This window comes from Setaria italica, chromosome V (genome assembly GCF_000263155.2).
Source record: "Setaria italica strain Yugu1 chromosome V, Setaria_italica_v2.0, whole genome shotgun sequence".
Classification (NCBI taxonomy): domain Eukaryota; kingdom Viridiplantae; phylum Streptophyta; class Magnoliopsida; order Poales; family Poaceae; genus Setaria; species Setaria italica.
Window position 1 is genome coordinate 19,331,214 of NC_028454.1, and position 15,862 is coordinate 19,347,075.

The window sequence follows — 15,862 nt, forward strand, 5'->3', positions numbered from 1 at the left end:
ACCAATTTTTAGAAATAACATGATGACTGATTAACTGTGGCATCCAGCATATGAATTCAGATCGAGGCAAATTGTTCTGTAACAATGCGATATTCACCGTAGTTTTAAAATAAATTGATGTGGCCCTAATACCTAGCTTCCGATCACAATTGCAACCCCCTCCTGAGACGAGAGATGTTTTCAGGATTCACCATCATTTCCCTTTTAGCTTAAAGCTGTACCTTAGCATGTGGTTACAATCCTTTACTCATACCGACATTGTACCAAATGTTAGTTCTACACATGTCAATTTTAAAGGTCTACCACTAGGATTACCTTTTTCTTTTTCCAGCGTAAACATGAGCTTAGTTGTTCATAGTTGACATATTATAGGATATAAATCTAACAGCTATGGAGGTAAGATAGCTATCTAACAGCCCATGTGTGAACTAATTGTAGCCACACCATCTTTACCACTAATTTCTATTGTAGTTATTTGTAACCAATAGTAATTTACTAATTTTAGTGCTCATCAGTTCCTATGCAGATACAACACATGCCAAAGAAAATCAACTCTGATATATGAATTTGGAATTATTTTTACAAACCTCAGCTCTAAGACGAGCATTCTCAGCCTTTAATACACAAAGACCGCATACTTTCTTTCTTTGCATCAGACTCATTTCGCGGTTCTCTTCCCTCAGCATTTCATTCTCAATCCTCAGCCTTGCATTCTCTTCCCTGATGGTCTGCTTCTGTGATGAGCATCAGATACTTTACTTACACAAATATTCTAAATATACTTGTTATTAGTTCAATCATTAAAGCATAGGCGATATATTTTCATTTAGAAACTGCATGTAACTTCCAAACAAAATATACAATTGTGTGAACATCTCAAACTGCTTATCATCTATATTGCTACCAGAAGTACTGTGCATCCTATACATCTTTGTCATAAGTGTACCCTGAGTAACGTTTCTACTGGAGTTGGCACCTTTGTACATAATGATATAATTTTTAGCTCCATTGGGTTTCCAGGTTTTCTTTTTTAATCTTGAGTTAGGCACATTTGGTGTAAATAAGAAACTAGGTGTCTGTACGACATATGGTTTGTGCGCCAAATCAATGCAAAAGGCTATATGAAAATGTGTAGTCAGATCATTGTTTTCAGACAATATACTGAGTTAACATCCTTGGGGCAAACTCAAGTTAACTCTTAAAAACAAAATATATGCTAATTTTTCAGTAGCACTATTTGTTTCTAAGGTTCCTGGACTTAGACTGTTATATATAGTTCCAAGTTAATCCTTACTTGACTAATTTGGTAGTTAGACTAAAATTCTGTGAACTATGGAAGAGCTATTCCTGAATTATTAATATGTGCCATAGTCAATTCAACCATATGGTATATTATTGTGATTTCTAAAACTTTGATATGTTACAATATTTAAGAAACCAGCCTGATAATGTTATTAAATTTTCCCTTGAATAAATTCAGTGTTTGGTGTTGTGACTTGTAACCTTAATCTGAGCTCGCCTGTTCGCAATCCAAATCTTCATTTGCTTTGATGGGATTCCTGAGTTATCAGCCATGGTTGATGTTCTTCTTACAAACGTATCGGCCTCTGCAGAGCTAATTAAATCAATAAATTAGAACTTCTTTCACAAAGAAAGAATCTCAATATATTAGAAGTTGCAAATTAAGCTTCATGAAGAACAATAGGAATGGTCCCTTAGCTTTCAAGTGCATTTATGAGCAGCTCTTCTTTCCAACAGGCACATTATTAGTACAGAAGTTTTATCGCAAAATAAATAAAATCACATGCACGTTAACTGTATATGTATTATTAGAAAATGATTAGCTGTTTTTCAAGAAAAAAGGAAAGCAATAGTGTTACCTTAGATGGATGAAATCATGAAAAGGGGTACTTAGGTATAAGAATTTATCAAAAAATATTGCTGCTGACATGCACCTGTTTTGCAATGCTACTCACGAGATTTGGTGTTCACCAACTACTAAAGAAATTAAATAAGAGAAGAAATAACATTTGCATTCGGTGTTTAGATTCTATAACGATTATTTATCATGCATGTACTATTTCAAGGCTGACTTTGATCTGATCTCGGATCAAACTATCTTTGTTGTATAGGTCTAGTAGTCTCTAGATTGTCGTACTACATCCCTTTCACCCTTTTTATTGTACTTAAATCTTTCATTTTCAAAAAGAATAATAGTAATGGTTCCCTTATCATCTTATGTCTCGATTAACAACTAAGGGTCGTTTAGTAAGGTTTTAGGTTCCAATTCCATGCTAGATGTTTCGGTTTCTTGCAAGAAACCCTACCGGACACGAACAATTTCTAGAGAGAAAATTGAGAATCTCTAGCAAATGGTTTATCAATTTCAAAGACAAAACTAGAAATACTTCTTAGTTTTTACCTAAAAACTAGAAAATAGGTTTTTCGATTTCTCAGAAAACCATTTCTATGAGAAACGGAATCCCTGCCAAACAGGGACTTAATAAATAACACATGCGCACTCCTTATCTTTCATGGACTTGTTTGGATCTTACTAGGACAGGAACCACAAATGATGCTATAATGCTTTTAAAAAAATGCATATCATTCATCAAACCATTCATATCCACATTCAAATCCGTCTTCAAATAACAAAAGCAATGTTGTAAAAGGGATAGTTTTATTTATTTCTTAAGCATGCCATTTCCAACTTAAAAATTCTCTTAAAGAAGGACACCAACAAAAACATGAAACAAAGTGTCGCAATTTTTGTAAGACAATAGCAAGACAAATTAGTAACCCACGTTATAAATGAAAGGACATAATTGTGTATTCTTCTTGATCATCAAATATTATTGGCAATTTATTAAGTTACACACCAAAACTTCAAAAGCAAGAAAATTTAAACATTACAGCTTCCTCCATGCATCATTTCTTCTCAACATACATATGTATGGTTGGCCCATGTTATGAAAAAGGGAGTCAGAAAAACTCAAAGACAGATACATGAAAGAACCTTTCATACAATCTGTACAGTATATACTTAAGGAAGACTCAAACATCATCTTTTTTTCAAGAATTCAAAGCCAAAAATTATACGAAGTTTGCTGGAATCGTTTAGAATGAAGAATTGATGTTTATTTTTCTATGAAAATCCATACCAGATAGCCTCCTTGATAGAAGATTCAACTTAGTTCTAGTACTTCTCTTTTCCTGTTATGTGTTGATGAGAAAAGGAAGCCTTATATAGACTTTCCAAAACCAGCGACAAATCCATGTTTAGTCAGTCACGCCTCATATGCCGCATTAGATAGATAGGTTTATAGATAGAACGACGAAGATATAGATAGATATTGGTATATAGCAAGATTGGGTAGCGGCATTATTTTGGGACAACGTGCCAAAGCCAGCGGCGCAGGCAGTAGCTAGAGGGCAAACTTGACTTCTTGGATATACAACTAGCAGCCCATGGCCACCACATGTAGCTAGAGATGGAAATAGATCGAATATGATCAAACTGACACATCACTGATACTGATTGCAAATTGAGTGTTGTCCTGAATATGATTTTGGATCTTAATAGAGTAGAATGCAACTATTTTAAACATGGAAAAAGTTTAATTAAAAGTTTGTTTATTACCAAATAGGGAATAGTAAATTAGAATTAGTTTCACATGATACATACTTATGCCTAAAAAGGCACAAATGCATTAAGGAATTCGGCTTTGAAATGGTACAAGAACAATAATGTAGATAGCATCTTAATTCATTTTGCCAGATACAAACATCCGATGTTAACTATATTTCTATTGATTTTGCATTTTTCAATATGGATAGGATTTTCAATGATGTTGGATCAATTGGACTAACCATGTCGGGTTTCAGTTCCCACATGTGCCTCTCTTCAGCTGTGTTGTCATCATCATGTAGAAACACCACAAGCCAACTCACCGATTGCATTGAAATCACAAGCTCCTTGGATGATCAAGAATTCCCACCCCTAGAATATGCTTGCTTGGCAGCCATCTCATCAGCAATGCTCCCAAATAGGTGTTGTGGTGTACCAAAGGAGCATGATGCCAGTGGCATTCAGTAAAATGTCATAAAGAAATGGTGGTATAAACTGAACGGATTATGATTAAATGTACATATATTACTTAGAAGCTTTCATGAATTTTGCTCTTGAAACAGTTGGTTGCTTTGTGCCCTGGAACATCTGTTGTTTCACACAACTCAGATGTCATTTTAGTGCAAATTCAACCTCGTCCCTCACATGTCTAGAAAACATGGTTAGACAATATGACCACATACCCTTCATACTTAAAAAATATTCCATCTATCCCCAAATAGAGTGTCATTCTAGCTTAGTCCTAAGTTAAAGCTAATTTCTTTAGAGGCTCTATATATCGATCTGTTCTTTGTGACGAGCAATTATTGCAGTCTTCAAAAGCCACCGTGTGATTAGGATTTGCCCATATCTTCCTTGGCTCTCTATCTATCCTTTCTTGTAGAGGCGTCAGGACCGAGAGTGATAGTGACAATACATAATGTCTATGCTTGCGATGGATGTGGTAGAGAAGAATACATCGAATTTGATTGTAATTTCTCTTGTCATAATTTATTCTACACTTACTATACCCTAGGGCATCTTTTGACAAAAAGAAAGGAAACAATTTATACAAAGAGCATCAATATTTATGATACAAAATAAGTAATTAGATTCACCATGAAATATAGTTTTATAATATACCTATATTTGGTGTCATAAATGTTGATACTTTTCTCTACAAACTTGACCAAATAGTTTAACTTTGGACAGAGGTAGAATGACACTCTTTTAGAGAACAAGGCAACCAACAACGATACTTAGGGATGAATACACATAAATACATTAAGACTTGTCACATGAAAATATTGTTAATATATTTTCTTCGAGGAACAGATTCAAATGACTATATTTACAATAAATTTGATCAACAATACTTAAAAAATAGTTGCAAATAATAGTTGGAGACTCAATATCAAAAACGTCAAAAGAATGGAGCTAGTATATATTTAAGTTTTCTTATTATGGTTATAAAGATGACACCACATATACACAGCACACACGCACATGAGTGCACGTCTATCATGAGCCTCTAAGTAAAGTGCTAAAAGCATTCGCATGTGTTTCCCCGATGGCTTGGTGGGTAAAGTCGATCATACCCTCACGTCTCTGCCACCATATTGAGATGGTTGTTCCCTAGCTAGTTAAAACCTGATCATTATGATAAGTGTATATAAGAAGATCAGATAAAACCTGATCACATAGCCTAGAAGACTAGATGCAACCTGATCATAAAGCCCACTGCAACTAGGGGCTTTATTTGAAAGGTGTGGATTTCTCTAGATATGCAAGTTAATTGAAATTCAGATTAAATCTTAGGAGTAAGATCCCATCAAGCTCATCACAAACAAATCACCAATAGCAATCAAAGGCAGGGCATTCAAAAATTTGTAGCTTAGGTAATTAAGAAAGTTGATTAGTCATTGGTACTCCCTACATTCCAAATTATAGTTAATTTTAGTTTTGTCTTAAATCAAACTTCTCTAACTTTGACCGAGTTTATAGACAAAATATCAACACATGTAACATTAAATAAGTTTTATTTGGTCGGCAATAAAATGTGTCTTAATATTACATTTATTTGGTATTGTAGATGTTATTGTATTTTTTTCTATACATAATTAAAATTAGACAAGTTTTTTAAGTATAAGAAAACTTTAGATTCGCTCGCATGTGCGGTAATGCACAATGGTGAAAGAAAATAATTGTATTGACTTCGTAGCTTTCGACAAGCAGAAAGTCAGAAAGCACAAAAAACATTGATGAATTAATATTGTCGTCGTAACAGGATTCAGCCATGAATTATGGATGTGGATTATGAAGTGGTTGCCATCTCGAAGTAACCGCACGGTGCTAACCTCAATTGGGCGAGACCCTCTCAAGAAACGTGCAGGCACGAGTTTTGTTTGGTTCAGAGCCAACCAACCCCACTTGCAATTCGGCAGTACAACTTGCTACACCATGGATCGTGCTAGGCGTACACAAAGTGCACACCACGAGCATTAAACATATGTCCGCCATATCCAACATTATGAAGAGATCATACTTAGCATATTGCAAATTAAGCTTAGAATTCCTTTTCATTATGTACCCTTTTGTTCCATCCAATATTTTTTCACTAAATGTTTGCAACGATTTTATTCAAACTTAAATACATGAAGAAGGTAGTACTTTCTCCATTTAGAAATGTCACGGGTTATTTGAGTAGCCAAAAATGAGAGTACTTAATCTAGAGATGTTACTAACACTAACTCAAGTCACATATAAAGTGCTGGTTTTGGTTTTGGGGTTGTATAAAAGTAAAATATATCAAACTAAGATTACAAATTATTTTGTGCGTGCTGAGTTTGGGTATTTGATAATGGAACAAGTAGATTTGTATTGAATAATACGAAAAATAGTGGACAAGATTTTTTTTTAAGACCACATTAGTATTTAAAACATCATTTATTTTTGCCTAAAACATCATTTATTACAATTATATTATAAAATTGTGGACACAATTTTGCAGACTTATCCAGAGTGTGGAATATAATAGTACTTCGAAGTGCCACAACATTCTTTTTGCTGTCACATGTAGCAGTTGCTAGCTATGGGATCCTTGCTGGATCACACATCTTGACTATGATCTTTTGACTAGAGACACCCTAAACGTCTCAATTGAAAAGATATATTAATGAAAATCATGCAAAATTTAACTCGTGCAGAACAAAAACGACAATTTTGTGCAAGAACCGGGGTACCTGAAGCTACATGCTCGATTACGCAGCGAGACCGACGCGAAGCTGCGTCGAACGGATCAACTCGAGGACCGAAGCGGCGAGGAAGCCGTCAAGTCCACCACACACCCCTCCGCCGGACGCCGGAAACCGGAAGGCAAAAGCAGCCAACGCGTCTACCGAATCCATCCATTCCTCTCCCTCCTCTTCCGCGTTTCCACCCGCTTATAAGAGCCCTGCGCGCAGACCCGCCGGAAATTCCACGTCCAAACCACGAGCAGCAATCAGCGCCCAACTAACCTCCTCCCCCGCCCCCCTTTCCTCTCCAATCCTCCTGCCGAGAGATGGCCACCGAGGTTTGTCGCCCGCACAACATCCTCCTGCCGGCGCCGCACCGGATCCGGCCAGCGGCGTCGTCACACCGGAGACCGAGCAGCAACAACCCCGCGGGGGGCGCCACCAGGAGGTCCCCGCCGGCCTGCCGGAGACACCACGGCAGGAAGGCAGCGTCGAGGCCCGCGGCGGAGGTGTACGCCGGGCCGGCGTTCTCGACGTCCCCCGAGCCGAGCGCCCTTCCGCTGCCGCAGTTCCCCGTCAAGAAGGCCGCGGCGGCCGTCGCCGCCGTCGACGACGCCGCGACGCGCGACCTCAGGCGCATCCTGCGGCTGGAGTAGCTCGCTTGCTTGTCGTCTGCTAGCTGGTTCGATTGGTGGCTTCGGTTTCTCTTTCATTTTTTCTTCTGTTAGTTAGTTCCTAGTCGACGCGTGATCGATCGAGCTGTATGTTAGTTCTAGCTACTCTCGTGGTTGAGTGCTCCGCGCCGCCGCCGCGGCGAGACCTGCCTCCGGCTCAGTTTTATTGTGTGGCCGGCGGCGAGGCACGCGGCGTGCCGCGGGCTCCCACCGCGACGGCGGTGTAGAATGACCACAGCAGTATATATACTATGTGGCCGTGACGTAGAAATTACTACATGTATAAGGTAATCAAGCAAGGGGTTCCTCGGTATACAACACGAGAACTCCGCGTCAGAATTATGCAATCCTCTCTGTCTCTAGTTTGTAAACAGCTGGCTAGGTAGGCAAGCTATTTTCTGAGTCTGTTCATCGATGTACTCAAGTCTATACGTTTCAATCATGTTGATTTGAATAAGTAAAGCCAAAATTGTGTTGATTTCAATCACAATCAGTCGCGCTCACACCAACCGGCAGCTCGCTTGGCCGGCGGCCGGCCAATTGCCGACCTACCGCCAGCCAGCATCTTGTTTATTGGAGCGCATCAACTCCTTTTTCTTTCGAAAAAAAGGAGGGCATCAACTTTGTCGAAATCATTTATTTAAGATTAGCATAATGTAGCCTTAAACCAAGTTCATTCTAGACGGCGATAACCCAGGAGGTAGGAGATCGGACAGGAAATAGGTGGCTTGTTCGATCACCCGCAACAACAGAAAGAAACAGCAAGCCGTCTCTCGGCCACAGCGTGCACGGCGGACAGCGCAGGCTCCGCCGTGCCTTTGTGCCGGCGAACGCCGCCGCATCTCCCGTCGATTGAAGGTCTCGTGTTGCTCTGTTTAAGGCCCCGATTCTACCATTCTCCGGTCTTCCCCTTTCTTCCCGTTCCCGCACAGAAAGCCTCGATCTTTCCCGTGCTCCGTCCCCTCCTGCGTCGCTCGCAGAATCCCGCCGCCACCGCCTCCTTCCCATCCCTCCCCATCGCGCGCACGCTCCTTGCGCCGCCTCCTAGCATCTCGTCCCCAGTAGCAGGCCCCGCTTGTTCACTGTACCAGGCCCGCCCATAGTCGCCGCTCGCCTAATCGGAGCGAGGCTTGGCCGCCGACGCCGGATCCAGCGGAATCAGCAGGCGCGGCTGCTGGCCATCGATGGATTCGCGAGGGGACCTCGGCAATTCTGTCGGGAGTCTTAACACCACAGCGACCAATCTGGAGCTCGATTTCTTCAGCCAGCCCCGAGCTTCCCCTGGTGGCATCCTCCGACGGACGTGGCGCTGGACGCCGGGCAAAAAAGGCATGTATCAAAGAAACAACCATGGAATCAGATTTTGAAATCCATGAATCCAAACAAGTCCATTCAAATTTTGCCTAGAATTCAGATTTTGAAAATCAATTTAAAATCTAGATTTTCAGAATTCATAATGGTTATCCAAACGGGACCTAAGTTATGAGTACATCCTCCTCTCTTTTTTCTTTCCTCTCCTTCATCCATAGTAAAAAAATTTACATCATTTTAGTACAAATTATTTAAGCATTATGAAACTCCATTTCGGGATCAATCCTATCATACAATTTTGAAATATCAGAACTTAAAAAAAGGTTTTAGGGATAAGATCATTTAAACTTGAACTCCAAAAGACACTTAGGTCCTCTTTGGCAGGGCTTCACCGGCGGCTTCTCCACCAGCCTACCAAAGGGTACCTCCAAAACAGCTTCACCGTGGAAGCTCCCGCAAATCCCGCTCTCTGGAGCCTTTCGACGGAGAAGAGCTGAAAAAAGAGCCTCCCCGCGGCTTCAACCCCCAACTCCCGAGATCTTGGCAAAAATGCCCCCGCCGGAGCAGCGCACGTCAACGGCGCATGCCGGGGAAGGGCGGCGGCAGTGGAGATACGGTGCGCGATAGAGAAAGAGCGCGACGAGGAAGGAGCAAGGCGCGCAGGGAGATGCGTCGCGCGGCTGGCGATGGAGTAGGAGGGCGAGGGCCAGGTGTGGCGCAGCCTCATGGTAGGCAGTGATGATGAAACAGTAGTAGTAGCAGCAGCAGCAGCACCCGGCTGGGGGGAAGTAGCATCGCTCGGCTGGGAGAATGGGACTGCGACAAATTAGTAGTAGCAGCAGCACTGGGCACGTGAACTAGGAGGAGCAGGAACGGCGGTGGAGCAGAGCTTGGCATGAAGAGAGGATGAGGATGGTGTCGGTGTTTTAGACCGGCAACCTGCCTAGGGGGTACCCTAGGTGGTCTTTTGTGCGGTGGGTGTCGTTGAGAATCAAGGAGTCGATGGTGACGCAAGGAACACGATTTAGACAGGTTCGAGCCGCTTGATCGCGTAACACCCTACGTCCTGTATGTTGATTGTATTGAACTTGGATGAGTTGTCTTGGAGGGGGTCCCTGCCCGTCCTTATATGAGTGGGGGAGCAGGGTTACAGGGTAGAAACCTAGTCGGGTTTGGTTTACAGAGTCCTACTCGCTTTAGACAGAGTAGTTTTCTTATGCACACCGACTAGTCTTCAGGAGTCTGAGTGGGCCATGCTCCCCTACCGCGTAGCCCCCGAGCCTTGATCACGTCCGAGTACGCCCCTTAGCGGGCCGTACAGGGCCTACTCGTGGGCCTGGGATGTATGCCCGACAAGCCCCCGAGTACTTTGTAGTCGAGCCGAACAGTTCTAAGTACTCAGAAGTCGTTATCCGAGTAAATCTTGGTACTTACTGTGTTGTGATGTCTTCGAGTACTCGAGTACTGTCACGTGGCTGGAAGGTACTCTTCGTCTGTCTTTGCTTCGAGTTACTTTTTTGCCTTGGAGATATTATATGGTAGTGCGATGACAATCGCACTCCATATGGAGTAGCCCCCGAGCTTTAGTTTGAATCGAAGAATTAGGCTGAGGGTCAATCCTATGTTCTGGTTTTTGGTTTTAGTAGCCTTCAGAAAAAAGAAAACTTTATCCAGCGGGTATGGTATCGGCAATCCCCGAGCACTTAGGCAATTATTCGTAGTCGATGAAGTGGTCAAACCTTTTGATTGAGTATCCGTTGGGTATTATTGGTGATAAATCCGATTTATATCTAACCGTTGCTTAATTGATGCTTGAAATCCGGAGGTGATGGAGATATAACAGGACGGGCCTGCTGGTGGTTAGCGTTACGCTCTTTTTTAGCAGATCTATTTTGTGCGCCTTTTTCCTATTCATCTTTGAGCCGCCGCCCTTTCCAGTGCTGCTGCCGCCATTGTTGCTTTCTCCTTGCCCTTGAGTGAATTCTGTTGCCGATCCTTCTCTTGTTTACCTTTCTCGAGGCTGGCTGATGTGTGTCAAGAAGATGGGGAAGAAACCGGAAAATACCCAGGGTCAAGCTGCGGCGACCAGTAAGGTTAGATCCAAATCCAAAAAGGGGAAAGAGCTTGCACTGCCGGCGCCGAAGTGTGGCCCGACAAACCAGATTGCATCGCCACCGCCTGGGATCACCTGGCAGCACTCTGTGATGAAGGAACCGGCGGTTCAGGCTTTGGTTGATGCTAAGCTTCTTCAGTTGAAGCTTCAAATTGAGTGGAGGCCTGCTTTTGGCAATGCGTGGCAATTTGAGGAGCACCCGAAGGAGATTGTTATGCTTGCACACTTCATCGAGAGAGGACTGGCGGTGCCCACTTCCGACTTCTTCAGAGGTATTCTCGGGTTCTACAATCTTCAGTTAGTTTACTTGAACCCCAATGGCATGCTCCATATGGCTATCTTCGTTCATTTGTGTGAAGTGTACCTGGGTGTCCCGCCTAGTCTTGAGCTTTTTAGGAAGTTGTTTCGCTGTAAGCTGCAGCCTAGTGCCACTAAGACGGAGGTTTTTGGAGGGGCTGGGTTTCAGCTTAGGAACTCGAGTGCTTATCTCGAGTATGTTTTGCCTGACTCTCATGGTGACTGGAAGAAGAGATGGTTTTATATTGGAAACCATGATCCTGTGTTACCAGTAGTCACTAGACATGCTTCAAAGCATGTGGAGAATTGGGTGAGTGAGCTTGAGGACACCCCCAAAATTGCTAATCTGCTGTCTCAAATTGTTGAGTTGAAGTCGTTGGGCTTGACTGGCATCAATGTGGCTGCCAGTTTTCTCAAGCAGAGGGTTCAGCCTTTGCAGCAGCGGGCTCACTCAGGCTCGGAGTACTCGGTTTTGATGACCCATCACGGATGTCTCCTGATGAATTATCTAATGATGATGTGGAGGCGTTGCTGGGGAAGTTCTTCAGGAACTATCAGGGGGTACCGGTGATTCCGGGAGTCTTCCATCAATTTGACAGCTGGTATGGGCCAAAGAGGTATGTTCTTTTGCTTTGACTTGTGTATTTCGAGATGTTGGAATACTTTTGAGTAACAATTTGTTTGCAGTCCCGGGTTCTTTTCGGTTACTTGTCGCAGTCTGATGGTGAGGAGGTAGTCGTGGCTGATACTAATGATGAGCCTTCTCCTCCTGCAAAGAAACGACGAGTAGTTTGAAAGAAAGCTGGTGTGCAGCCTGTTTCATCGTCGAGTTTGACCCCTGAGAGGTCGCAGAGTACCAAGGTACGTAGTCGTTGTATTTGGTAATTTTGTAGAGTTGTCTTGGAATGCTGATTATTTTAGTTGATTGGGAAGGCTGACGACTCGACTCATGGGGGTGACGAAGCTACTTCTGGTGAGGTAGTCGCTACTGCCAAGGACACTGTTGTCAGTGTCACGACTGTTGAAGAGTTGCAGGTGGGGGTGCCGCTTGTAAAATTGGGGATAGCAGTCTCTGAGTCTGTAGTTCTGGCACCGGCGGGTCCCGAGTTGGCAGCTTTGGTATCGGTAGGTCCTGAGTTAGCAGCCTTGGCGCCGGCAGGTCTCGAGTTGGCAGCCGGGGGTGCTTCTAAAGTGACTGATGTTGCGAAGACACCTGTAGTTGCTGCTGGTGCTTTGTTATCCAATGTTATCGCCGGTGGTGAGTTTTCATGATTATTTGGTAGTCTAAAGTTTCACAGTCTCATCCTTGACTTTCTTTTTAGGATTTTGCGAGGATATCGTTCGTGATCCTGTGGTGCCGAGTACTCAACTGGCAGTCACTGGGAAAAAACGTGTGCGATTGCCGCCGCGGTCATCTCGGTGAGTTTCGTGTAGATCTTTGTGTTGTATTTTTGATCTTCCGAAAAAACGGGTAATGATTTCACGTTTTGATCCAGGGATGCTGAGGATACCATTCCTGTGGACGCAGAAGTGGAGTCTGGTGTTCCGACTACACTTTCTGGTCCCTTGGTTGATTTGACGATGGATGACGCACCCGAGGTTGACACAAACCGTCTTGGTGCCACTATCTCCATGCTTCAAGAAGTTATCCGCTCAGTGGAGAGCCATGCAGTCCCTTCGAGTTTTGGGGGTGTGCCGTCTTCAATGACTGTTGGTGGTACCCTGGCTTTAGTTGATATGACTAAAGTGGATGAGGTTGGCGCACAAGGTATATAGTTAGAGTACAGGTGCTTTTTTTGAAGTCGACATATTGTATCTTGTAACAATTTATGAGTCATTTTTTAGGGGCTGTTTTGGGTGGTGCTCCGGGGCCTCAGATTGCTAAGGATACTAAAGGTCCAGTGCAGTGCTCGAGCTACCGTCGGAGTCGAAGTTTTGAAGAGCTATTCAGAGCTTTCAGGTGTGTTATCTTATTGTACTTTTGAGTCTATTTTGCTGAATCTTGACGACTATCTTTTGCTTGTAGGACCTATATGACAGAGCCCAAAGAAATGCTTGGGCCCTCCAGGAGCGAAATGATACTGTGCAACGAGTGGCGCAACTAGAGCAAGAATGTGGCCGTCTTACAGAGTCTTTGAGAGTTTATGAGGATGCTGCAAAGTCTTTTGCGATGGAGCGGAGGGACCATGAAATCCTGCAAGAGCCATTGGAGAATCGCTATAAATCTTTGAACAAGAAGTATCAAGGTGAGTACTTGTGATCCTCAAGTATATTTAACTATAGTCGTGGGCTCTAATCTGTGGTGCTTTGGTGCAGAGCTCAAGAGAAAAGAGATTGTTGTGAGTAGCCAGCTTCTTGACTGGAGGAATGCTCATGACCGGGTAGCTGATGAGGCTAACCATCTTCGGGCATCACTGGCTGAGGCTCAGGCTACATGTGAGCATCAGAGGGATAGAAAAAATCAAAATGGAGTTATGCTTGCTATGGCCATGGTGGCCTGCAGAGACCATGGTAGGACCATAGGAAGGCTTCAAGGCGAGCTCCAAGAATTGACTAGTGCTGCACAGGATGTTGTTAATGCTATCGCTCCGCTGAAAGATGATGCTGGGCCTCGCTCACTAGTTGAGCGGCTGAAGACTACTCCGGGTAAGGTTGCTGGCCTCTGCAAGGCTGTTTGCAAACAAGTCCTTGCGGTGGTCAAGTCATATTACCCGAGGGCAGATTTGACGGCGGTTGGTGACGGTGTTGCTCGGAACTGCACGGAGGATGCTTATGTGCAGTATCTTGAGGAGGCTGAGCCGATCGCTTCGAAGATGTATGAATTTGTATCTTTGGAAGAGCCTTAGTCTTGTGTAGCTCTCGAGTTGTTACTTGCCGAGTACTTTGTTGGAGTTATCAAGACAATTTGTGAATTTTGTTTGAAGTCTGATGAATGATCTTGTCTTGGCTAATTTTTGTAGTCTGAGGGAGCAAGTCCGAGTTTAGCCGTGTAGTCGTATTGTTTGCCGAGGACGTCAATTATTGCTGTTGCTATTGAAAGTACCCTGTCCTTCTCTGCATTTTAAGAGAGGTGCACGGGTAAACTGTACACTTTTGTTTCTTGCATTTGAATGCCCTCACGTGAGTGGGGTCAGAAAGCGTCTGGCTGACTCTTGTCAGTGCTTTAAGGCTTGTCATCACGAGTGGACAGTAACTCCCGAGTAGGCAGTGATTGTGGTGCTTGGCTATAAATAGACCTATGGGGAGTCGACCAAGGCCAAGTTTGAGTAGCGATGGACTGCTTTCGATTGTTGTTATTTGATTGTAGAAAGCTTTCAAAGAGTGCCCTAGTTCTAGAAGATTCCTTGTAGATTAGAGCCACCTTCCCTCCACATACTCTTGCGCTCCTAGGGATAGCCGCGATGCTAGAAGAATCCTCGTAGGAGGGTTTGTCGCGTGCCTCATCTTGCAGCTCATGATCCAGCTAAGTCCATGCTGGAACTCGCGAGTGATGGGTGATGAGTGCCGTAGTCTTTATCCGACTCTCTGATTAGAGGTGGAGGTGTGGCATGCAGTGTGGGACGGCGCGCCGAAGCTAGCAAGGGAGCAATCTTGTTTTTTTCTCCTTTATGCTGCACTGGGGATTCATCATTACCGCTGTCGAGGAAGTGGCGGTGACAGAGTTGCTGGTGTTGTTCGGGAGGAGGACCTGGATATGGCGCGTACTGCGCAGCTTCCTTGCGTGCGAGCCCTGCCTTTTGATACTACTTACACCTTGTTGTTTTAGTAGTCACCAGGCCTGTGTATCCTTGTGATATAGTAAAAGCCTGAGGCTTATGTGCAGACTACCAGTAGGTAGTTTCTTGTAGTCTTTGCTGTGTTGCTATATCACATTTTGAGTACCCTTACTCTGTTATGAGTAATCGCATGTAACTTCATAAATTGTCATGTCTACAACAATCTTGAGTTTACTTGATCATTGCGTTGGTCTCGAGTAAAGAGTAACTAGAAACTGCTTGTCTCCTGGAGTTAGGAACTCGTACTGGAGCTTCAGTGCCTGTTTGTACTTTCTGCGGTTTGTTGATGAATTCGGAGTCTTGATGAAATCAAGTCGTGGGTCCAAAGTAGAGCGTGGGAGCTCAAAGTAGTCGGAGAGCTTGAGTAGCTTGTGAATAGCCTAGTGTCTTCGTAGGGATTTTGATCAAGTCGGAGGGCGGAGCGTTGGAGTTTGTTGGGCTGGAAGCCCCGAGTGGCTGAGAATAGGGGTTTGTTTGAAAAAACTTGGGGCAAAGGCCCAAGTACATGCTTTGTGGTCTACTACGGGTAGTAGCGACAAAGATGTTCTATGTTCCAGGAATTTGGTAGTTGTTCGCCTGAGAGTTCTTGTAGTCTGTATGATTCGGGTCCTGTGACCTTGGATACGATTTAGGCCCTTCCCATGGCGAGTTGAGCTTGTGCAACCCTGATGTGTCCTGGATTCGTTTGAGGACCATGTCTCCTAAGTTGAAGGATCGCTCTTTAATATTGCGGTCGTGGTAGCATCTTAACCCGTCGAGGTATCTGGCTGATTGAATTAGGGCTGTGCATCTTGCTTCTTCCAGACTATCCAGATCCAGACGTCTTGTTTATTCTGCTATTCCTTCAT

At 43.6% G+C, this 15,862-nt stretch overlaps 3 protein-coding genes across 3 annotated transcripts in view; 2 read left to right on the forward strand and 1 right to left on the reverse strand.

The window, feature by feature from the left end:
* LOC101767359 (homeobox-leucine zipper protein HDG4) overlaps positions 1 to 1,611 on the reverse strand; it is a 6,317-nt gene extending 4,706 nt beyond the window's left edge. The window contains exons 1-2 of the mRNA XM_022826271.1: positions 1,504 to 1,611; positions 588 to 734 (exon numbers count right to left, since the gene is read on the reverse strand). Of these exons, the coding sequence (XP_022682006.1) occupies positions 588 to 734; positions 1,504 to 1,575 (219 nt within the window). The 5' untranslated portion in view covers positions 1,576 to 1,611. The remainder of the gene's footprint in view (positions 1 to 587; positions 735 to 1,503) is intronic.
* A 5,367-nt stretch (positions 1,612 to 6,978) lies between these two features.
* LOC101780830 lies at positions 6,979 to 8,004 on the forward strand. Its single transcript, XM_004968736.4, has one exon. It carries the CDS (start codon positions 7,170 to 7,172, stop codon positions 7,497 to 7,499), a length of 330 nt encoding a protein of 109 aa, XP_004968793.1. The 5' UTR covers positions 6,979 to 7,169; the 3' UTR covers positions 7,500 to 8,004.
* Positions 8,005 to 10,870: 2,866 nt separating this feature from the next.
* LOC111257329 lies at positions 10,871 to 14,216 on the forward strand. Its single transcript, XM_022826660.1, has 7 exons — positions 10,871 to 11,548; positions 12,160 to 12,496; positions 12,561 to 12,657; positions 12,735 to 13,006; positions 13,084 to 13,198; positions 13,265 to 13,484; positions 13,555 to 14,216. Exons 1-6 carry the CDS (start codon positions 10,871 to 10,873, stop codon positions 13,341 to 13,343), a joined length of 1,578 nt encoding a protein of 525 aa, XP_022682395.1. The 3' UTR covers positions 13,344 to 13,484; positions 13,555 to 14,216.
* Positions 14,217 to 15,862: the final 1,646 nt, after the last annotated feature.